The sequence below is a fragment of the Melospiza georgiana genome, chromosome 21 (genome assembly GCF_028018845.1).
Source record: "Melospiza georgiana isolate bMelGeo1 chromosome 21, bMelGeo1.pri, whole genome shotgun sequence".
NCBI lineage: Eukaryota > Metazoa > Chordata > Aves > Passeriformes > Passerellidae > Melospiza > Melospiza georgiana.
In genome coordinates this window covers 11,054,486-11,077,308 of record NC_080450.1, presented here as the reverse complement: position 1 = coordinate 11,077,308, position 22,823 = coordinate 11,054,486, and the positions used below count along the sequence as shown (strand labels likewise).

The window sequence follows — 22,823 nt, the reverse complement described above, 5'->3', positions numbered from 1 at the left end:
TCCCCAGCCCTTGGCTGCCTTGGGGGGTGACCACAGGTGATGGTGCTGCTCCAGGTGCTGCTCCTGGTGCCTGTGATCTTTCCAAAGGGAGCAAAAACCTCATCAGGCTTCTCCACTGGAAAGTTCAGGCAGTGGCAGGGAGCTGCTGTTGCTCTGTGAGCACTGCTGAGTGCCTCATCTCACAGAGACTGATGGCTGAGCAAGGGAAACGTGGAGATCCTGGGACATGCCCGTATTTAGGCAACCCAAATCCACGTGGAGTTGCCTCACTCAGTGCCTGGGGCTGCTTGGGGCAGCGGCCACGAGCTGGAGCTGGAGCGGGAGTGGCACAGCCCTTGCACAGCCTAACCAGGGGAGGAACCAGTTGAGCCTTTGGGCTTTCATCTGCCTGCGAGTCAACACCCTGAATTTTCGGAGAAACAGGACGTGCAAGACCTCCCACTGCCATGGTAATTACCAGGGAGGCTGTCAGAGAAACCCGGGCGCCAGGGGCTGTGCAGGGCTGATCTGTGTGCAGTGATGGGCTGGGGTGAGCCTGGCACCCCTCCTTCACCTGACTGCCTCCTTTGGGGTGAGCCCAGCCCTGTGCCAGGAGCCTGGCACCCCACCTTCACCTGACTGCCTCCTTTGAGTGAGCCAGTGATCCCCTGCTCCCTACCAGGAGCCTGGCACCCCACGTTTGTCTGATTGCCTCCTTTTGAACCATGCAACCCGCCCAAAAATTTAAAAGTTGGGCTGTAAAGGCAGGTGTGATTTGAAACACTTCTGCTCCAGATCACAGACAGTCCTGCTTGCCAAGCACGGGGACAAGGGGACACATCCCTGCTCGGGGACAATGGGACACATCCCAAGCACGGGGACAAGGGGACACATCCCTGCAGGGGACAAGGGGACACATCCCTGCTCGGGGACAAGGGGACACATCCCAAGCACGAGGACAAGAGGACACATCCCTGCTCGGGGACAAGAGGACACATCCCTGCTCGGGGACAAGAGGACATATCCCTGGAGCTGTCCCCAGCCCTGCCCGGGATCCCCCAGATTCCAGCTCCGATGCTCCCTCCTGCCGCATCTCCCCGCTCCTCGCCCCGGGAGGATCCAACTCAAACTCCTTCCACACAAAGCCTTTAACGCCGAGGCTCTCGCTCAGGGCAGCAGCCCCGGGGCTCCGCAGCCGGGCCTCGGGCAGGGGCCGTGCCCACCCCGGGCTGCAGGCACCGGGCGGGCCCCGGGAAGCTCGGCCAGGGAGGAAGGCTTTGGAAAGGCCGGGGAAGCTGTCCGTGCTGGATCGGGAGCGGGGAAGCTGTCCGTGCTAGACCGGGAGCGCGGGTCCCCCGAGGGATCCATCCCTGGCAGAGCGCAGCGAGCCCCGGGCGCTCGGAGGCTCCGCTCCCGCCGGCGGTCCCGCATCCCTGCCGAACCGCGATCGGAGCCCCGGGGACACGGCTCAGGAGCGGAGAACGGGAGTCGGGCCGGACACGGGGCCCGAGCGCTGCAGAGGCGGCCCGGGAAGACTCGGCCGCGACACGGCGTGTCTGCGACCGTGCGGGAGTGACCCGGGGGCGGTCACTGAGGGCTGCGGCCGGCTCCGCGGGACGGGCCGCGTGGGGAGCGAGCCCGGGGCTCTGCGCAGGCCGGCTCCGATCCCGGCCGCGCTGGCGGTGCCTGGGACGGGGACGAGGATGGGGACGGGCGGCGGGGGCGCGCGGACGGGTGCGGGGGAGGCGCGCTCCCGCCGCTCGCCGCAGCACCGGGGACGCGCCCCCGCCGGCCGTGCTGCAGCGCGGGGCGGGGCCCGCCCTGACGGGCGTGGCGACCGCCGAATCAGAGCGGCGCTGCGGGGTGACGAGAGCCAATGGGCGCTGAGGGGGCGGGGCGCGACGCGGGGGCGGGCCGGCCCACGGCGTGCGGAGGTTGCTATGGCTGTGGCCGGAGAGCGGCCGCGGCGCGGACCAATGGGAGCGCTCGGAGCCGCTGACGGACGCAGCTGCGGACCAATGGTCGCGCGGCTCTCGGCGGCGGGGGCGGGCGGTGCGGCGGGGGGCGGCGGGGCCGGCGCGGCGCTAAAGGAGCGCGGCGGGCGCGGGGCGGAGCGGGCGCGGCGGAGCCGGCGGGCGGCGGGCGGGCGGCGGCCGGCGCTGCACAGGTGAGCCGGCGGGGCCGGCGGCGGGGCCGCGGCAGCGGGAGGGGGGCGGCGGCGGCTCGGCGGGGCCCGCCCGCGGCGGGGATGTGGCGGGGGCGGCGGGCCCGGCACACAAAGACCCCCTTGTTGGGCCGCCCGCCCGCGCCGCCCTTCCCCCCGGTGCTGGTGCCGGCTCCGGCCGCGAGAGGAGGGGGCCGTTCCCGGCCGTTTTCGGCCATTTTCTGCCTTCCCCGCGGGCCCCGGGCGGGGGGCGCGGGGCCGCGGCCGCTGCGGGCGCAGCCGGGCCGAGCCACGGCCGCCTCTTTGTCCTTCGGGCCCGGCGAGCGGCAGCGCGGGGCGGCCCCGGGGCGCTGCTCGGGCCCGGGGCTGCCCGCCGGCCCTGCCCTGCCCCGCCGCGCCCCCCGCCCCCCTTTTGTTCACAACGTGTCCGAGGGTTTTTCTTGGTTTTGGTATTTTTTTTTTTTTTTGCCTTTATTCGCACGTCGTCTGTTGGGAGTGCTGGATTCCTGCATGATAAATGTGCTCATTTGTGTGTTTCATTTGAATGCCATTGTTAGCGGAGCAGCCCTGGCTAAGGAGAGCTGCAGCTTGCCTTGCTTCTGCAGAGGGTCTTTTGTGCTGGTCTTTGTGGGGCTGGGAGCCCGGCTGGGGGAATGACCCTGAAGGTGTTAGTGCTGCCCGAGGTTTGGGTTTAGCTCAGAACTGCTCTCAGTCACTCACACCGTTGGTGTGTGACTGGTGCGTGCACTCTTCTATGAATGCGTTCATCTCCGTCTGCGCCCTTTAATTCCCTTGGGTGCAATGATGGTTCATTTCGCTGTATGAGCTTTATGTGACCTTCAGGTTCCAGGCCCCTTGGTGTGTGAAAGCGGAGTGCTGGCTGCCCCGGGCTGTGTCTCACCTGCCTGGCACCGCTCAGGAGCTCACACCGAGGGCCATTGGCTCGCCAGGATGGCATTGCCGTTCCAGGGCTTTGTTAGACCTTGGGCTGGAGCCTGGCACGGTGGGGACAGTCACCTTTCTCACGTGGGTTTCAGAGCTCGTCTGTTTCATCTGTCGGTTTCTCCAGCCAAACGTGGCATTCATTGACTAAACCGTCAGTTTCCTGGCGGAGGAGCCCAGCTATCGCTTAGAGGTGTGCCCTCGACGATTCCATCTTTGTTCATGGAAATTTTCTCTGAGAGGCTCTTCTAAAATACTTTAAATGTTGAGTCATCATCTCTTGATTTGAATTAAGCCATCTGTGCTAAGGGATCTGCTCCTCACACCTCTGAAGGGTTCAGTGACTTCAAGGCTTGCTTTGCACTAAAGTTGGACAATGTAGCAAATCTCTCTGCTTTAGCTGGAGACACAATTATCCTGTTTAATTACACGTTCTTCTCGGGAGGGTTGGGTTGCAGAACTTCCATCGGGGCGCGTGCCATAGTAGGAAAGGTGACAAATGCAGTTTGGGAACCTCCCTGGCTTTGTTCCCAAACTGGCCTTTGGGTTACCTGCTGGGAAAGGATTCCATAGCCAGTGTGGAGTTCTTCAGCAGGGAAGGTGGTGTGTGTTACAAACCAAGACGTTTAAAATCCTGAGGACCAGGGGTCAGGCTTTACCTTGGTGCTCTGTGGGCAGCTGCAGCTGGATCTGGCAGCCCCAGGAATCGTGGCTGTGATGGCAGGAGCCTCTCTGGGTAGAGGCAGCTAGGTAAAATGAGTGTGCAGGGGCTCTTGTCAGTCAGTGGTTTTTCTCTCTGCTTCAAATTACCCATGGAGCTGTTGGAAAATCCAGCATCATTCCTTGCAGTGCTTTGAGCCTGGAGGTAAGCTTGAGATCTGGAGACATTTTTTGGAATATGGTGATGTCAGCACTCAGGACTGAGAACGGGAGCAGGCTGTAGAAATGCAAAGCTTTTCAGGGAGAATATGAGCAAGGTTTAGCTGCCTGCATGGCTTGCAGAAACCCAAAGTGTCCCAAGTTCTTGTCTGTAGCTGAAAATCCATTTTTAAAACTCCTCCTTGCTGCCTTCTGGTTTTTGCAGCAGAATCCACTGAGCAGATTTATGGGTTTGTATCTATCTCTGTATTTTTGTTTTTCACTGTTCCATCACAGCTGAGTTTACTGCCAAGCTCCTGCTCTGTTTGCTCTCGTTCCTTATCTAAGCCCAGCACACAAGTGTGTGCTTTTCTTGCTGTGATGTCTTTGCAGCAGCAAGGCACAGCTGGAACCCTGCTGGCTGTCCTGCACTGGGTTTGGGTGGCACTTGACAGGTAACTGAGCTTTGTCTGCGCTGGGTTTGGGTGGCACTTGACAGGTAACTGAGCTGTTGTGTGGCACAGGTGTGTGAGCAGAGCCTTGGTTGTGCAGCAGCTCCTCCAGGCTGGGAGCGATGCCTGGTGCTGCTGGTGCTGGAGCAGGAGCTGGTGCTGGATCACTGGCTGGTGATGCTGTGTGTAACGTGCTCCTTGCTTTCCCCTCTCTCTGGCAGGGTGACTGGGAGCAGAGCCCTTCTCTTGCCGGGATGGCGCAGAGGTTGGGCCAGGAGGATCCGGAGCGCTACCTCTTCGTGGACAGGGCTGTCATCTACAACCCTGCCACCCAGGCTGACTGGACTGCCAAGAAGCTGGTGTGGATCCCCTCGGAGCGCCATGGCTTCGAGGCAGCCAGCATCAAGGAGGAGAAGGGGGACGAGGTGTTGGTTGAACTGGCGGAGAACGGGAAGAAGGCGCTCGTCAATAAAGATGATGTTCAGAAGATGAATCCTCCCAAGTTCTCCAAAGTGGAAGACATGGCAGAATTAACCTGTTTAAATGAAGCCTCTGTATTGCATAATTTAAAGGATCGCTATTACTCTGGGCTCATCTATGTAAGTAGTAATTATGGGATCCATTCTGGGTGCTAATTCAGCTGACCTTACCTGATTGCCATCCCTGCTGTCAGAGTAGGTCCTGGCTTTGATTTTGGCAGCCTAAATACTTTGTATCCCCAGCATTTGCATGAGTCCAAAGTCTTTTTCCGTGCTGTGTACAGGTCAAGAGTTCTGTCATAAAACAAATAATATATTTCTGTGAGCATCTTCCAGCCACAGAGTGTGCCATGGCAGCTGGGAGGGGTCTCCTGTGCTGCTTCTTGGAGCACTTGCCTCCTGCTGAACTGATCCACTGAGCAGTGGCGAGTGGCTTCCTTGACAAACCCTCGCTTTGCTGGATTGCTGAGGTGAACTGCTCATGTGAATGAGCACATCTCTTGTTTTAACTTGCTGTGTGTTAAAAATGGCAATAAGAGGCTCTGCTGGTATTTAAAATATGAAGTTTGGGAGTACTGCGAGTGCAAAATGTCTTTTTGGAACTGAATATCAGCCTAGTGGCCAGGAAGGGATGTGTTCAAGGGCTTAAAATAAACCTATAAGATAAAGCTTGTTTTTTTTCCAGTGGTTTTGAAGCACTGATTGAGCATCTGGCTTATCAGCATCTTGCTCTGGAGTTGGGAATCGCAGTGGCCTTGGTGCTGTGTCTGACCCTGCTCCTCCCCTGGGCTCTGTCCCAGGTCTGTGCCTGCAGTCAGAGGCAGCTCCTGCTCTCTTGTCAGCCTGGCTGCACAGTGACTGTTGGGTCAGGGAGTCAGGAACAGCTACAAGGAGACTTTCTGTCTCAAAAGACACTGGAACATCTGCTTAAATGCTTGCTTCACTTTTTATAAACACTCCATTTTATTTAGTCCTGATAGTTGGCTCATATTCCCCTCCATCTGGGGATTAGGGGGTACATTTTTAGCTTGACCCTTGATAGTATTTGGACTTATTAAAATTATGTTCAACTACAAAGTGTTTTTTCTGTATTTGTGTGTTGTTGTCAGCTTCCTCCTCCAAGGCCTTACATCAAGGTGCTCATAGCAGAGCTGAGTGAAAAATACTTCTGGAATGATTCCTGCATAAGGAAACTAATGGCATAATTAATGGATTGAAAATCAAAAGTAAACATGTTGATAGGTCAAAAGTTTCCAGTCTATGTATCAATCCTAATTATGGCTGTTAGGAAATTCATTACAATTATTATAGCCCTATTTCATGATGGAAGTTAAAAACCTGCAGGCCTTGAATGTCACAGCAAGCTCTAGTGCAGGGCCTGCAAACACAGGCCCAGGTGTTTGTCGGGGTGCTGGCACACAGGGCACGAGATGTCACTTTGGGTCTGACAGTTCCCCTGGCTGCCTGGCTGCTCCTGCATGTGGGGTTTGTGAGGTCCTGCAGGTGCCTGACCTTATTCCCTTCCCAAAGGGTTCGTCCTGCTCTGCTGGGGCACACTGGAGCTTGTTCCTTGTGTGATGCTCTGCCACAGGGGGGTCACTGCATGTGGGGTTTGTGGCCTCCCTGCCCAAGCTGGGAGAGCCTGGTTGGGCTGAGAAGCTCCAGCATTTGTTGGGCTTTGCTGAGTTACAGGGATGTTGCTGGAGGATGCTGCTCTTCCCAAGAGCCCTGGTTCAGTGCAGCTGTAACACTTGGCTCCTGGGGTGAGGTGTAACCTGGCTTGCTTGGTGAGGGTGTGCAGCAGGGCGGTGTGGGGTGTGTGGGGGATTGGATGCTGCAGGGATTCACAGGCCAGAGGGACCCTGCAGGAGCTTGAGCTGCTGGGGGCTCTCTGTGGCATCCCTGAACTTCATGGATGTGGCACTGCTGCTGCTGCTGGCACAACCCAGAGCCATTGCCCACATTCCTGTTTGCCTGGTGTAAGGAAAAGAGCCCAGGTGAGCTGAGCTCAAGTGAGTTCTGGTGGTTTGGCCGTGCTGACAGGAGCTGGTTAAAGCTCTGGTTGGATTTCCAGGTTGTACTCCCATAATAACCAAATGAAAATTGTGTATTTTGGTGTTGGTCTCAAGCAGTTGTGCAGGTGGTGAATCTGATCAGGTCTCCTGGAATTTCCCAACAGGCAGCCTGGAGTGTTGCCTTTCTAGGAAGTGAAAGATGCAAGAATGCCGGGTGAAGCAGACTGGCCACATGTTTCCTGTCTGTCCCTAGAAAGGAAAGGAGCGAGCTTTGGGTGGCTGCAGTCATCTGGCTGTGATCTGTGTCCAGGAACAGGAGGCTGACTAAGGCCCACGGTGCCCTGGGCACTGATGCTTCCTCCAAGAGTTTCATGTAACATCCAAGTAGGGGTGGCCAGCAGTTTCTGGAACTTGCAGCATCTCTGCTGCCTGCCAAGCGTGGTGATCTCAGGCTCTGAGCACCACTGCTGAGCTGGGGGAGGTGAGCAGAGTGGAGAACATGGAAGGTCAGGGATTGTGAAGGCATGGTGTGACTGCTTGGTCCAGTCCCTCTGGGGTCTGCTCGTGGCAGCACAGAGCATGGAAAGGAGCAGGATTGTACAAGAATGCTGGGAAAGGTGGTTGGAATGTCAGTTATGGTAATGCCATTTTGATTTGGAGATGAAATAACTTGCTTGCTCCACTTCAACATCATCTATTGCATTGGTTGTCACAAGGTTTATTTGGAGTGTTAGTGCTGTTTCTGTGAAGGTAGAGCCACCTACAGCAGGTAGTTTGGTTGCTTTTTTATTGTTTCTGCCTTTGCTTGGGATTTTCACTCTCCCTTGTGTTTCATGGCTGAACTTCCCCAAGTCCTGTGCTTTTCTAGGGATATCAATGTTTCTTACCTATCATTTCAGTCACTAATGCTCTGAATTGATCTTCACATCCTGCTGGAGTGGGTTTTACTTCCTGTGAATGCTTGTGAGTGTTGATTCTCCAGTTCAAAACTGAGCTGCTGGGGCTGCCCTGCTTTGGAGTGGCCACCTTTAATCCTGGCTCCAGGCTGCATTAGTGACATCCCTCAGCTGCAAATCAGGAGCTGGAGGTGGTTCACTGGGAGGGCACCCAGGAGGAATACCCACAGGCTTAGGAGGCCATTTGAAGATTTGGAATAAACATGATTTTGCTCAGACTGGTTTTATGGTGCTTCCTGAATATCCTTATCCCACGAACTGAGTTCCAGGTGACTTTCTGGGGGTGTTGCTTTAAGAAAGGAGCAGTTCTAGTCAGAGGTTTTCGCTCACTGGAATCTGTACCCTGGCTGAGGAAACATTTTTATTCTTGTAAGGCCTGCATGTCAAATGCCACTGTGGAGGTTTCTAGATATCAGCCCTAGAGCTTGGTTTGTGCTCAGGTTGTGTCTGCAGAACATGATTTCATGGGGGAAGAAGCCTTTGGGTCAGAGAATGAGATGGAGAAGTGAAATCCACCGGGAAGAGGGGATGATGAGGGTCCCTCAGCTCAGCATGCTGCTCTTTCAGGACCACACTTAGTTCTTTGTCACAAACTGTGACAGGCATTAGGTGACACTTTACCCAGCAATTTAAAGCTCTTTTGATGGCCAGAAAGACTCTTCAATCCCGCTTTTAAAAATGTATTTTAAATTTAGAAACATCACCTTATATACTCCTGTGGACAGAAATATCCAATCAAAGCCAGTGGGTCTCTCATGGCTGTGCAGGTTTGGCACAAAGTTCTGATTCTGCAGGGACTCCAGGACGTGAGCTGCAGCTGGCTGCTGTTAATGGTCTGACTGGTGAGTGCAGGTGAACATGGAGCACTTCTGGGGTAAATGCACATTTCCCACTCCCTGGGTCTGTAAATTTGAAGCCTGAGTGCCTTTTCTGATGCTCTGGCAGGGCACAAGTCTACCCTGTGCACTCAGAAGTTCCCAGTGCAGTGAGATGGGATGAAGGAATTGCTCACACACAGGGTATAATTAAGCTTAGGTATTAACCAAGGTATCCCAAATTCCATGTACTTTATAGTGATTTATTTTAAAACCATTGCAGTTGCCACATCTGTGGTAGGCCCAGCTTTCCTGGATAAGCCCTTGCCCCCAGGTGCTTGTGTGGCTTTGTGATAGCCCCAGAGATCATTGCAGCTTCTCCTTAACTGCTTCCTGCCCCATTGAGCCAGAAGGACTGAAATGAACAGAGAATTTCTCACATGGTGACTGTGCCAGTGTCCAGATGGTCCCTTGTGACTGGAGGGGGCTGTGGGGAGCCCTGGGGGGCTCAGGTGGGGACAGGTCCCCACGGTGTGTGTGCTGTGGGGTGAGTCAGGTTGGAGTGAAGAGTTCTTGAGGAAGGACAACAAGCTGGTGAAGCTTGGGGAAAGGTTTAGATACAGCTTCAGAGTCCCCCAAGCTCCAGTGAACTGTGCATTATCTTCCCTTCTCACTCCCCCATGGTTTTTTTTAAGCCAAGAGTTTTGAAAAAGCGTTGGAAGCTGTTTGTGTGAGGCTTTGAGTTCCTGGAAGCCTCCTGCTGGTTCTGCTCTCCTGGCACAGGGCTGCTGTGCTTTCTGTGCACCAGTGAAGTAGAAAACGTGCTCAGTGTTGTGCAAGTAAAGCACTGCAGCAGGTATTTGTTGGTAATTGCAACTGTTACCTCTGTAATGAGTCTGCAGCCCTGTTATTTCACTTCTGAATGTACTTTCTATTTTATTGTAGTAGGAGAGGGAAGGAATGGAGCCGTGGCACAGTCCCCAGCTCCAGAGCCTGCTGTGGGTGGCAGCTCTTACAGCCCTGCACTGGAGGAGCTGTCTTTAAGCTGTTCCTTCTGCTAAGCTGCTGCCTCCTGTGAGGCCTGAGTGTAACCTAGAACAATCTCTGCTATTATATAAGCATCTGTGTTCTAATTGCTTTAATTTTCCTGCTGGTCCAGTTGGGAATGTTTCACGTTACTGAGTGTCAAAGATTGGTATTAAAGGAAACCTGCAAGGAATGGAGTTTGTTACTTAAATTCTCTTTCCTACCACAAGCCAGTCACTGGATCTGATACCCAGCATGTGGCTGAAGTGCTGGGGTTCACTGGTGGAACTGCTTTGGCACAAGAACTTTTATTTATGTTGACTCTGATTTTTGGAAGACTCATAAATGTGCTCAAGTTGAGGGAGCTGTGTGCAGGGTTAGAAGTGTCTGAGGGACTGCAAGAAAGTGAATTGGACAAGCAGAGGTATGAGTAAGGGCTTGTTCTTGTCAAAGTGTGTTTCTGTAAAAAAGGGTGGGTAAAAAGGAGCAGCAGTTTGCTCTGTTCTCTCCTGTGCAGGTGCTCAGGGGGCTGCATTGTGCTCAGGACACCCTTCCAGCCCTGTGCCCGGGTCAGAGCTGCTGCAGGGCTGTGTGTGGGGCAGTCAGGCTCTGACATGCAGCTCTCCAGGAGCCTGGTGGGTGGATTTTAATTCTCTTGTGGCCCTGCTGCAAGCTCAGCTCGTGTTTTAGCTCTGAGCAGTGCTGAGGCAGTTTGAGCCCAGGCTGTGACCCTGAGTGTGTCTGTGTGAGAGGAGGAGCTGGCAGGGCAGGGCACTGTTGGGCTGGGGGTTCTCTCTGAGCACATCACCTGAGGGCTGTGAGTGTGGGAACTCGGCCCTGCTGAGCCTCTGCTCAGCCCCAGCTCTGCAGAACATCCACAGACACATCATCTATAGTGTGGGCTCAGCTTTTCCATTCCTGCCTGCTGGGTGTGTTGGGTTCCTTCTCTTTCTCACTCTCCTGCTGGGCTGCCCTGAGTGGATCTGTGGCTGTGATCCCCAGGCTCTGACCTGAGCTTCCCAGGCTGCTCCTTGCCCTTGCTGAGCACCCCTTGATTCCAGTGCTGTGCCCACCCCAGGACACAGCCTCACCTTCATCCCCTCTGGGGAAGAGGAGTCCCTGCCCTTCTTTATGGCTTGCCTTAGATAATTCCAGGGAGAAAAGGTGAGAAGGTGTGAGAAAACCATGTCTAGGTCAGGCAACTCAGCTTGGAGTGTGAAAGGTGAGTCTGTAACCTCAGGAAGTGAAAACCAGACAAAGAAAATGCTCTGTTGGGGCAATTTATCAACTGGAGAGTGAGCTCCACTCCCTTAGTTATGGGATAATGCTTAAAGCAGTGCTGGGCTAGGCATGGCTGGTTTCTGTTTCAGCTAATAATGAGAGCTGGCTAGATGCTTACTTCAGCTTAATTATTTATGTAGTAATAGAGTGGATCTGTCACTTTTCATATGTGAAGAATTGCAGATAAACATTAAACCTGTATTTTGGGGTTAGATCACCACAATGGTTGTTACAGTGCCCAGCTGTACCTGCATGGTGCTGGTGTCTCAGTGCTGCTTTGAGGAGGCCTCTGCATGGCCTGGCAGAGCAGAGGTGGTTTCACCTTGGAGTAACTCCCCCTGTTTGCCAGTTGTTCACTCCCTGCCAGGCTGCAGGGATGGAGTGGGGTGTGAAACAGGCCAATGCCAGGATCCTGAGCTCTGCAGGTTTGGACAGCTTACCAGAACCCAAATTACTGCATGATAAACTACTGGATACAGGCTGGAAGCATCTGGAAACCTTCAAGCTGCACATTTAGTGTCCTGGAGGGGAGCTTGTATAACCCAGCCCTCAGTCAGAGTGTCCTTTACTGCTGGTGTCTGGAGCCCTGCCTGCAGAGTGCATTCCAGCTGTCCTGTCCTGTGCTGGGCTGGTGCTGGCTGTTCCTGAGGCAGGAATGTGTTCCAACAGCTGATCCATCAGCTCAAGGTGAATCAGCATCTTTGCTTGCCTTTCAATTCTTAATGTGCTCATCCACCTCTGTCAGCTGAAAAATGAATGAGGGCTGGTTCTCCCTCCAGCCTGGGCTGTTACTGGAGCTCACCCAGCTGATGCCAGCTCTCATTCCCACCTGACTATTCCATCAGAGTGCACAGGATAGAGTTCATTCAATGGGTGTCCATTTGTTAAACAGATGTGTGTGTATTGCTGATAATTTCTCCTGGGGCTGCTCACCAAGAAGCTTTTTTGAGGGGTTTTAAACAGTCCCTACTGTTCATGTGTTTGGTTTCCATGCACAAAGCCCTTTCCTGCTTTTTTAGGCACGGTGATTCACTGTGAGACTTGCAGTTATAAAACAGCTGTGGAAGATTTTGGTACCATTTGCTCCCTCCCAATTAAATTTGGCTCATTAGAAGCATCCTTTCTTTGCTTCTGTGCCTGCCAAGCCATGAAGCCAGCCCACCAATATGTTCATGTGTTGCTTGCTGCAATAGATGACAGTCAGGAAATTGGGAAAATTCAATTCCATCTTCCTGTGAATAAATGAAGGCAGTGCAGGGTGGTGCTGGTTTGGGCAAGGTCTCATTTTGAAATTCTTCAGGGAAACAGCAGGAGAGGGAACTGGTAACACATTCAGTAGATCAGGGTGCTGTATGCAAAGAGCTGCCATGGCACAGAGGGATAGTCTGGGATCCAAGCATCTCCTTTAGATTTAGTTTCAAATAAATGAACCCCAGCACTAACAAAATGTGGAATTTTGTGCTTCATAACTTCTAATTCAGCCCTGTTCAATACAGAGCTTCTTCAATTAACCCTTTCCAGTTGCCCAGGTATTTGTTGGCCTTCTCTGGTTTGGTTATGTTGGGCTTTGCTTATTCCATTCCTTCCAGGTTCACAGGTCCATCAGCTGCTGCTGCAGGAGATAGCTGGACAGGCTTCCAGGTTAGGTGTTATCAATAGAGGTTTCTTAAGTTTATGTTTCTAGGTTATTAATTCTTTATGTAGCTAAAATAGTAACATTTACTCCATGTTTGTGCTGGGGAAATAAACTAAAGATGCCAAAGCAACTGGAGGGAGGAGAGAAGGATCATCTTCAAAGAATTGCTTTATCCCATCACTTAATTTTTTTAAAAATTATTTACCAGATCAATTTATTTATGTCTAGGCAAGGGCAGTGATTCTGGGGAAAGAACAACAGCTTTCCTTTGGGAACATTAAATGCCAAAACAAAGTCAGAGTTCTGGATGAACCTGCAGAGCTGTCAAGGTTGTGTTGGGAGGGAGTCACCAATGCAGGTGGGTTTGCAATAATTCCCTGAGAGCTTTGGGAGTTCTGTCCTTGCTCAGGTGAGCAGCAGCAGCTCAGCAGGGAAATGGCCAATCTGTGAGGATGAGGAGCAGCAGCTCAGCAGGGAAATGGCCAATCTGTGAGGATGAGGAGCAGCAGCTCAGCAGGGAAATGGCCAATCTGTGAGGATGAGGAGCAGCAGCCCAGGAGGGACATGGCCAAACTGAGGATGAGGAGCAGCAGCCCAGGAGGGACATGGCCAATCTATGAGGATGAGGAGCAGCAGCCCAGCAGGGGAATTGCCAGTCTGTGAGGCTCAGTGGGTAAGGAGCAGAGCAGAGTGAGCATCCAGACCCCTCCTGGAGGACAGAGCCCTGCTGGCCCCAGCTCCTTGTGGTGCTTTGCACTGCTCAGGGCTGTGCTGGGACAGCTCTGGGATGGACTCTGGCCCTGGGAATTCCTCTCCCAGCTCCCTCCTGAGCTGTGCCTGCACTGGAGGAGCACAGGGGAGGTGCTGCTCCCTTGCTCTGAGCTGTGATTCTGTGCTGGGCTTGGCAAACCTCTTCCTTCTTCTGGTTGCCCTGTCTGGAAGGCTGGGCTGGAACCAGGCTTGTGGCATTCTCAGAGCCTCTGTGTCACTGCTGGTGGTGGCAGAGGGATGTGGGTGACCTCAGCTGGGCACAGGGAGGCTGCTGGGAAGGGGTGCCTCTGTTGAGCAGTTAATTGACTCCTTGCATGGCTGTAGCAAGCTGTTAACATCACTGTCCTGCCTTCCCTCCCTTCCCCAGGGAGCAGGAATGGATTTGGGCAGGGAAGTGCTGCAGTTTGCAGCCAGCTCTGGGTGACATTTGTCTGCAGCACTATCCAGGTCAGTCAGGAGGGGCAGGAGCACTGATGCTGGCAGGAGGGACTGTGGTAGGAAAGAGGCTGGGGAGGAGCTGCCCACCTGCCAAGAGCCCCATGTTATGTTGAGTTAATGACTGATAAGTTGTTCTTTATGCTTGGCTCAGTTGCCCTGATAAGATGTGTTTCCTTTCTCTTGAGAAATAAATACCTTGTTGGGGTGGCAAGGCCCTGCAGTTATCATCCAGCAGATCTCACCAAAGCAGAGGGAGTATTTTCCTGCAAGGACATAAGATGTCCCCATGTCAGGACACCTGGCTGAAAACCAAGTTCTTTTTCTTTGCTGATGGTGCTGCTGGACTCAGTTCAGAGAACACCTTCTGCCTGTCTTGCCAGAGGCTGGTGGAGCTGTAGAAAGGACAGGGGGGTGCCTTTTCCTCCAAATAAAATCTTTTATACTTACAAGGGAAAAAGGAGGCAGATTGCAGCAGAAATACTTTTTAAAATGGACAAATGTTATATCCTGGGTATCCTGCTGAGTACTCTGGGCTCTCAACAGCTGTTAAAGCTTTCTGTTTATTCTCCCCATCCTTTTTCTCCTCTCAACATGCAGAGGTAAGAAATTTGGTTTTCCTGACATTCAGAAGGGTATTTCCTATTTTTGCCAAACCTGATCTCTGTTGCTCCCTTCCTGAGCTGGTAAAGATGGGAATTTCAGCAGTGATCAAAAGGAACTGAGCATTTGAGGAGACAGCAGTGAATGGAGAGATTCTGCTTTCTTCAGAGCAGTCAGGGAATGGAGAGATTGGATATTCTGCTTTCTTCAGAGCAGTCAGGGAATGGAGAGATTGGATATTCTGCTTTCCTCAGAGCAGTCAGGGAATGGAGAGGTTGGATATTCTGCTTTCCTCAGAGCAGTCAGGGAATGGAGAGGTTGGATATTCTGCTTTCCTCAGAGCAGTCAGGGAATGGAGAGATTGGATATTCTGCTTTCTTCAGAGCAGTCAGGGAATGGAGAGGTTGGATATTCTGCTTTCCTCAGAGCAGTCAGGTGTGGTTGCTGCTGGAGGGGCTGTGGCCAAGCAGATTCCTTGGACAGGGAGCACCCAGGAGCTGTGCTGTGTGCAGGGAGTGGTGTCAGAGCCCCTGATCCTGGGCTAGTCCAGGCTCCTCTGTCCTTGTCCTAACCCAGTGTCTGTGGCTGCCTGTGCTCCTCCTCCTGCCAGGGCTGTTCTGTCATGGTTCCTCAGGAATAACTGCAGGAGCAGGGATGGAGTTTGCTGCAGGAGACTGCTTGGGTCACAGGGAAATGCACCCTGCGGGCACTGCTGGGCTCAGTCCTGTGGCACTCGAGGCATTCTGGCTGATCAGAAATGTCTCAGTGAAATCACCAGTGTCCAATTTGTGTTCCTTGGCACTCTGCTTGTCCACTTGTGTGCAGTGTCAGCTCTGTAGGGAGGGTGTGAAACATCTGTAGGGCAGATCTGTCCTTCAGCTGGGCTGGCAAGGGAGGGAATGAGCCCTCTGTGGGATGAAAAGGGCTGATGGCAGGAAGGATGGACAGTTATGAGACAGGACAGCAGAAATTATGGTGGTTTGACATAAGCTCTTCCCTCATCTAGATTATTTACCAGAGCAATGGATATTATCAGTTCCTTCAAAATGAAACTAACTTGGAATGCACATTTTACTGAAGGAGGTGAACATCAAAAGGTGTCCATAGAGCTGGAACTTGGCAAACGGAAGAGAGATTTAAATGTCTGTGGGAAAGAGATTAGATACTCCTCTTCAAATTTACCTAGACTTATTATCTTTAAATTACTTTTTATGCAGGTAATTAAAGAGCCTTTTAAGAGAACTAGAAACCAATAATTTGAATATAGCATGTTCTTTGAGTTGCTCTACAAAAAGAACCTCAATTTTGTTTTAAGATAAATATTCTAGAACCTGTGAAAAGGCTTTCTGTTCTTTACGACTTTATTTCAATACTGTTTGCTAACAGAAATGTTTGTTATTTTTTTCTTTTCCCAGACCTATTCAGGGCTGTTTTGTGTAGTCATAAATCCTTACAAGAACCTCCCAATTTATTCAGAGAACATTATTGAGATGTACAGAGGGAAGAAGCGCCACGAAATGCCACCGCACATTTACGCCATCTCCGAGTCTGCCTACAGGTGCATGCTGCAAGGTAAGGAGCATCTGGGCTTGGACACTGCCTGGCCACCCCTCAGTGTCCCTGCAGCTGGGGTTTGCCATGTGCAATTGGGGTTTTAAAGAGGGGAGAGAACCAGGTTTGTAACTCCCTGAGATGCACCAGCACAGCCGGGCTGGGCCATTGCTGCTCTGGGACTTGTGGCAGAAATACTTTGTTCCTCAAAGAAAAGAGCTAATTGCATGCCCAAAGATGATGCGCACTGGCTCTGGATGAAGGAGGAGTGAAAGAGTGGGGTTGAAAAGGCAGTGCTATAAAAGTGCTGGTGTTTGGCAGCTGCCAGATAATCCGAGGTGACAATGCAACAATGGGGGCTTGAGTTCAAAAAGGGGTCAGGGAAATACTTAACCTGGAGGAATTTCTGTCTTTTTCTCCTGACTGATGTGTGTCTGTAGCAGAATAGAGTGAGTTCGTGGAGGGCTCATGGTTTGAATTTTGGCTTTAAGGCTGTGCTAGACAAACATGAAAACTGAATCTGATGTGACAGAAATGAGCACGTGCTGTTGAACTCACACACTTGCTTTTCTGACACAGGATTTTGGAAGCACAGCTCATTCCAGCACTGATTCCTGTTTAGGGGGCTGGTGGAGGTGTGGGGACAGCAGCATGTTGTGTGTGTAACCAGCTTGATCTGCACACCTTGCTCTGTGTTGTGCTGTAGCTGAGTTTGGGCTGGAAGGAGGGGAAGAGCTGTTTGACCTACTTCACACAAACTGAGGGAAAGCTGTTTCTGCTGGCAGGTTAAACCATTTAATTGTTAACTTTTGGTTTTTTAGACACTTTAAATACATCATGCAAGTCTTTGTTTCTTGATTTGTGACTTTGTCTTTAGAGCTGCGTAATAATCAACTGCAGGTTGCTGAGTGTCCTTTCACCTCAGCAGAGCTGTGCCAGCAGAGAGGTGATGCAGGGACAGGCAGGGGAGCAGCAAATTGGGGCCACCAGGAGTTGTTCTGCTTCCCATGGATACCTGGGGCTCTGTTTTCATGTGTTTTTGTCAAAGAAACTCTGACTTCTTGACCAGAACAACAACCTCTAACAGCTCAGATCAGAGCACCCCTAATAAGTGCATGTGGAATAATAGCAGGGCAAACCTTAAGATTTATTTTAAGGAGTTTATTGTAACAGTCTCAAGTGGATTGTGATTAAGTGCTTCCCAGTCTGAAAGCACCTCTTGAAATGGTCTCAAGAATGCACTGAAATGTCCTTGAGCCAAATGTCCTCTAATAAAGTAAGTCAATGTCAGCAATCACCACACTCCGGGTTGCTCCATATATTTGCTCACATACCCTGCTGGAATTCATTTGTATCTCTGGAGATCCTGCTACATGCAGAAATGTTACTATTTTTGGAAGGTGGAATTAAAATAAATGCACATAGTGATGTATGTTTGGTTACAGTCCTCTTTTCTTTTGGTCTGATGCATGGAGGTTTATATTTTGTATCGAATCTCTCTGTGCTTGCTTTTTGGTTTTGATAGCCTGAGTTCTCATCTGAACTAAGGCATAGCTTGGAATAAGAGTAGATGAAACCCATGGAATGGGATCCATTATTTAGGGAATAACTTGTTTAAGGGTAACAAAATCTGTGTTTCCAGTGCCCTTCACCTGTATGGAGCCACTCCCTGTTTGTTATTTAGGCAGCATTTGCAGGAGTTGGTGAATTTCCCATTGATGATTTGTCTGCACAGCTGCATTGCAGGGATAAATAAAAACTCCAGCCCAGGCGTGAGTGCTGGTGAGGGGGAGCAGTGAGTGTTTGTGCCAGGTGGAGTGGGGGGCTCTGCCACTGACCCTGCTGCTTCTGTGCCTCCAGGGCCCCTGCTGCAGAGACCCTTCAGGGAACTTTGTCTCCATGTAAATAAAACTTGCAGCTACAACAACCAAGGTTTTGTAGTCGTTAGAGCACCAAATATTTGTCTAAACAGTAACACGTTATTCAGTTTGTTTCTGGTTATCAGTGGCAACACAAGGTCAGCTACTGAGTGTGCCCAGGGCTTGGTGAGGATGGGTTTTCCCTATCAAGTATTTAACACAGTGTGCAAAATGTCTCTCATTACTCCTAACTCTGCCCTGTGTTTTAGTCAGCACTCAGTCTTCAATGCAACAGAGAATCTGTGTCAGGAAGTTTTGCCTGGTAGAAATGTGTCTGTAACCATTAGCTGGGTTAATCAAAACTCTTCAGATTAGTCATCAGAGGTGTCTGCAAGCATTTATGTGCAGCAGAATCCTTGGCCGGGGTGCTGTTGCTGACAAGTTACTGACACATGCTTGTAAAAGTGTTGCAGTGCAGTTCCTGTCTGTTCTGTGCACATAGCTGGGGTGGTACATACAGATAGAGGAGTTTTTCCAGGATTATTGAAGTCCTGCTTCTGCTGCTGCAGCATATCCACAGGTTCCTTTTGATAGAAATGGCTGCTGTGTTTCAGTGTTTGATGTCTGAAGTTTAATTATTAGGATTCAGACCTGAAATTGAAACCGTAGGAATGCAATTTCTTTGGAGAATATGACCTTCCCCTAATAGAAATATCCTGGCCACTAATCTAGATTAATGAAAGTGGTTGGCTGGATTTTCCTGGCCTGTTCAGTGGTATTTTGTGCAGTATAATCATGTTTACTTGCCTTGCAGCTAATCACAAACTACTCATTTCCAGGTGTTTGTGAGCTGTTTACTGTGATTAACAGGATACCTGGACCTGAGCTGTGACTCTGAGCAAGCTGATTCCTGAAACCACAATTTTACTGTGCTGAGAGTTGGGCACAGTGAGTAAAGTGTTACTCAGGCTCTCAGTGCTTTCATGCCTCTAATTCAGAGCATGGAGACTCACAGCTCAGCTTCCAGCTTCTGCTTTGCTGAGGTTTTGTGTGTTTAAATAAGAAAATGGAGATTTTCATTTAGATTATGAAAGCAAAGGGTTTTCTGGTCAGCAGAACTGGTGTGTGTGCATCTCCATAGTTATTCCTTGTGTTCAACATTGCTGGAACACTCTGATTTTTCCTGAGCTGGGGATACAAAGGAATCCCTGCAGTTCTCCATGTGTGCTGTGGTGGAAGAGTGTGTGTGGAAGCATTGCTGCCTGCCAGCCATCAACCCCTGCTCTGACCTTCGCCCCCTAAATAATTTCCTATTTGGGGGCACCTCCTGCCCCCCTGGCTGCCCAGGCCAGCCCTGCCTGTGCCCTCTAGGGAGGGAGGAATAGCTGGAAATGTGGGGCAGTGCTTGCCAAAGACAGAGGGCAGGGGCTGGGGGAAGAGTCTGACACACAGAATAGATTTGAGAGCCCACTTTGGAGGGGATGGACTCCCCAGGCACACAAAAGGATTTCTGGGAGGTGCAGGGTTGCTCTCCATGGCTGAGTGTTGCAGATGAGCAGGGATTTGGGGCAGGTTCTGCAGGGAAAAGCAAACTCGGGCAGTGCAGGGTGTGCTGAGTGCTGCCCTTGCAGCAGCAATTGCATTAAAGATTGAGTTGAAGGAGCTCTTGTTGGAGACAGGCAGGGCCTGGGCTGCATTCTAGTTAAGCCAGTCAGGGTTTCTCTTCAGGAAAAGCCTCATTACTCAGTGCCTGACCGCAGCAGATAGTAACCTCCAGTTCAGCTTTCCAGACTGGATTTCCCCTCTCTTTCCCCCAGTAATTATTTTTCAAAGTGCTGTGGTGGTAGGGTGTTACTTCACAGGTGGTTTAGTGGATTTCTGCTGCACCTTCCCTTCATTTCCCTGAGGGGGAGGAGGTGAAGCAGGGAGTACCCATGGCCAGGGGTGATGGGCTGGGCTGGCCCCACACAGCATTGCTGACATGATCGTAAGGAATTGCTGTCCTAATCCCTGGGACAATGTTGACCTTAATTCTGCTTGGTTATACAATTTGCAAGCCTTGCTAGTGTTCTTCAGTCCTGCCCAAAATTATGGGCCATGAAAATTTGCCACAGAGCAGGATTTTCTTTGAGAAAAAATGAATTTTCTAGGGCTGATAGGGCTGTGACAATACTTTACCTGCAAGGGAGATTTGATTGTGCAAAAGCAGCACTCACAAATTTTCCTCTAGTGCTTTTTCCACAGCTGACTTTCTCTTTTCCCTCTTCCCTTCCAGTTTTCCCACTGGATTTCTGGAGGAAGTGTGGCTTTGTTTTATTGTGCCTGTTTATTCAGTGACATACAAGTACTTCAGAGGAAATACTGAGGAAAACTTGTTGACTTTTTGCTGCTAAAGCCCAGCTTGCCTGTCAATATTACTCTTGTATAATTATGCTTAGTCTCCTTTTTATCCTGTTTCCCTGAGGACATCTTGATGAGCACCAAATTAGCACTGATATTTTAGGCCTGCCTTTAATCCTGTTGCAGAGAAGGTTTATCGGAAACAGCCTCAGAGGGGAAGGGAACACTTGGTGTTGGAGGAGCCAGAACTGCCTACAGGTGCAATGCTTCTGCCTTGAAAACATCTTCTTGAGCTATATTTGTAGTGAATCTTGATTTAAGTCCTCCCTTGGGGGCATAGCCACCCCCAGCTATGGAAGACAAGAATTGAAAGTAAAATAAGACAATTTTTTTTTTCTTTTAAAGGTCTATTAAATCTATTAAATAAAAATGAAAGGGGGAAAAATTGCTCTGAGACTGGAAAAGTTGGAAGTGATGGTTGGTGATCTCTGTTGTGAGGAGCAGATGGAACCTGATAAATGTGCCATTAATGTTCTTGGTGTTTTCATTACATCTTGACTTCCCAAAAGGGTCCCCAAGGCCTTTTAAGGAGTTACAGAGTGCAGGATGATGATCCCAGCAGAACTGGCTGCTTGGTAAATGTCATGTGAAGGATTTATAGGTCCCTTTATGGTTACATTGAGAATTCTGGGCTTTCACTTGGTCCACTCAGGCAGGTGTGGAATATAAATGCTCAGGTGACGACACCATTAACATCCAGATTGCTTGTACACCTCCAGGAGTGTCACATGCAGTGTGTGCATGGCTGAGTGCAGGGAGATTCCTGAAGCAGGAAACACAGTAGAAAAAACTGAAATCCATCATGCTGGAAGTCTCCTGCCTCATTATTTTTGAATTTGAAGTAGAATGATAAATACTTATGTCAGCTGAACTTGTTTTGCCAAATTTCATCTCCTTCCCCTCACCTTTGTGTTCTGGCTGTTGGTATTAAAACTGTGGGATTCAGGGGCTGGGAGTTGTCAGGATTGAAATTACTGCACCTTTCTTGGCCAGCTGTGAATGGCAGCAGGTACCTACTGAGCTTACACAATCTAGTTCTAGAAACTGCATTTTAAACTTTTTTTGTTATTGTTGGAAAAGTTTTAGTGCTCTGCTGACCTTTGTCCTTCTCTGTGTCAAAATGTGACTGGGTCCCTGTTTATTGTTCAGCTCAAGGTTGGGCACTTAATTAGCAATGATGACACTTTAAGTGCACAGCTCTCTCTGAAGGCTTAATTGCTTGGAAGTTGACATCTTTTTTATGTAATTTCAGTAACTTTGTTGTATTTACAAATGTCACAAGGGTGACAATTGTTACATAAGGAATTTTTAGTTTCCTTGGTGCCTGGGTTTTCTTCCCCCTCCTGAGGTGTAGTGCTGCAGTAGATGAGCCACTTCCATGGGCTTTTTTGGTTGATATTCTGAGCAAGCAGAGATTACTTTAATTTTAAAACTTGCTATGCAAGCTGGCCTTATAATTGAATTGTGACTGTGCCTACAGACAGGAATTCAAGGCTAAGTGCTCCCAACTTGGGAAATCATTCATGAGATGAATCATTTTGTGTGATCACTCAGTCAGCACCTGCTCCTGCACCGAAGCTTTTCTTTAAATTAAACTTCTTTTATTTCTAGGTAGTTGTGAAATGGCTAATTTGCTCCTGCTTGGCCCAAGCCTGGGATGACAGGCACAAGCAGCAATGCATTGATGTAACAAAACCTCCAATGTGCTCTAATCTCGGCAGCAGCAGCATGAGAGCTGTGCTGGGCACAAAGCTGGCGTTTGTCAGAACTGCTGCATTCCTGGGCTGCTGAATTGGGAGTGCAGCTGTACTGCCACTGCCAGCACTTGCTGCAGCTCCTTTTCCCTCCCCTTCCTCTTAAATTTGTTGGTTTTTGGCAAGGGAGCAGCAGAGCAGGGTTTATCCCTTGGCCAGTGGGGAGAGGTGAGGGCTGCTCTGTCCTGCTCCCTGTCTGGGACCCCAGAGGTGGGGACTGTCCTGCTCCTTGTCCTGGATCCCAGCAGCGCAATTGCCAATTTCTGTCTTGGTGCATCTCCAGCCTCCTCTCACTTGTCCAGGATTGATGCTCTCGGGTGTTCCTGGCAGGCTTTGGAGCCTTCCTCAAGGACTCAGGGTTGCAAGGTGTTGTGCATCTGTTTTAGAGAAGAAGGTGAATAAAAGCTCATGGCTTTCTGGTCACCCGTGGCCATTCAAATTCATCCTATTCTAGGGCTTTTTCAAAGCCATCAGATGGTGTGGAGAAGGAAAATGCAGAAGAAAAAGCAGGAAAAAATAGATGTCTACCTCTTTATGTGTATCTGCTGTGAAGTTGCTCAGGGAAGTTCTTGCAGAAAATTGGGGGAAAATAGCAGGAAATCATTCTCTGAAGGGTTAGTAAATGGAAAATACTGAAAATAGAAAATTTGCAAGAACTAAATCCTTGATCTCAGAGATGGAATAGCTGATGGACTGTGCTGCACAAAAACATTTGGCAGCAGAGCAGCCAGATGAGAGCTGCTGGAGCCATCTCTGAGGGTCCTGCTCAGAATCTGGAGACCCTGTGCTCATGATGAGCTTTGCAAAAGGAGTTTGATAACAATCCTAAGCAAAGGGGGCTGTAAGC

General features: G+C 50.5%; 1 protein-coding gene across 4 annotated transcripts in view; it reads left to right on the top strand.

Annotated features, from left to right (window-relative positions):
• The first annotated feature begins 2,107 nt into the window (after positions 1-2,107).
• Positions 2,108-22,823, top strand: part of MYH10 (myosin heavy chain 10) — an 85,342-nt gene continuing 64,626 nt past the window's right edge. For all 4 annotated transcript variants that reach the window (XM_058038540.1, XM_058038537.1, XM_058038539.1 and 1 more), the window contains exons 1-3: positions 2,108-2,146; positions 4,617-4,994; positions 15,828-15,984. In XM_058038540.1, coding sequence (XP_057894523.1) covers positions 4,650-4,994; positions 15,828-15,984 — 502 coding nt within the window. In that variant the 5' untranslated portion in view covers positions 2,108-2,146; positions 4,617-4,649. The remainder of the gene's footprint in view (positions 2,147-4,616; positions 4,995-15,827; positions 15,985-22,823) is intronic.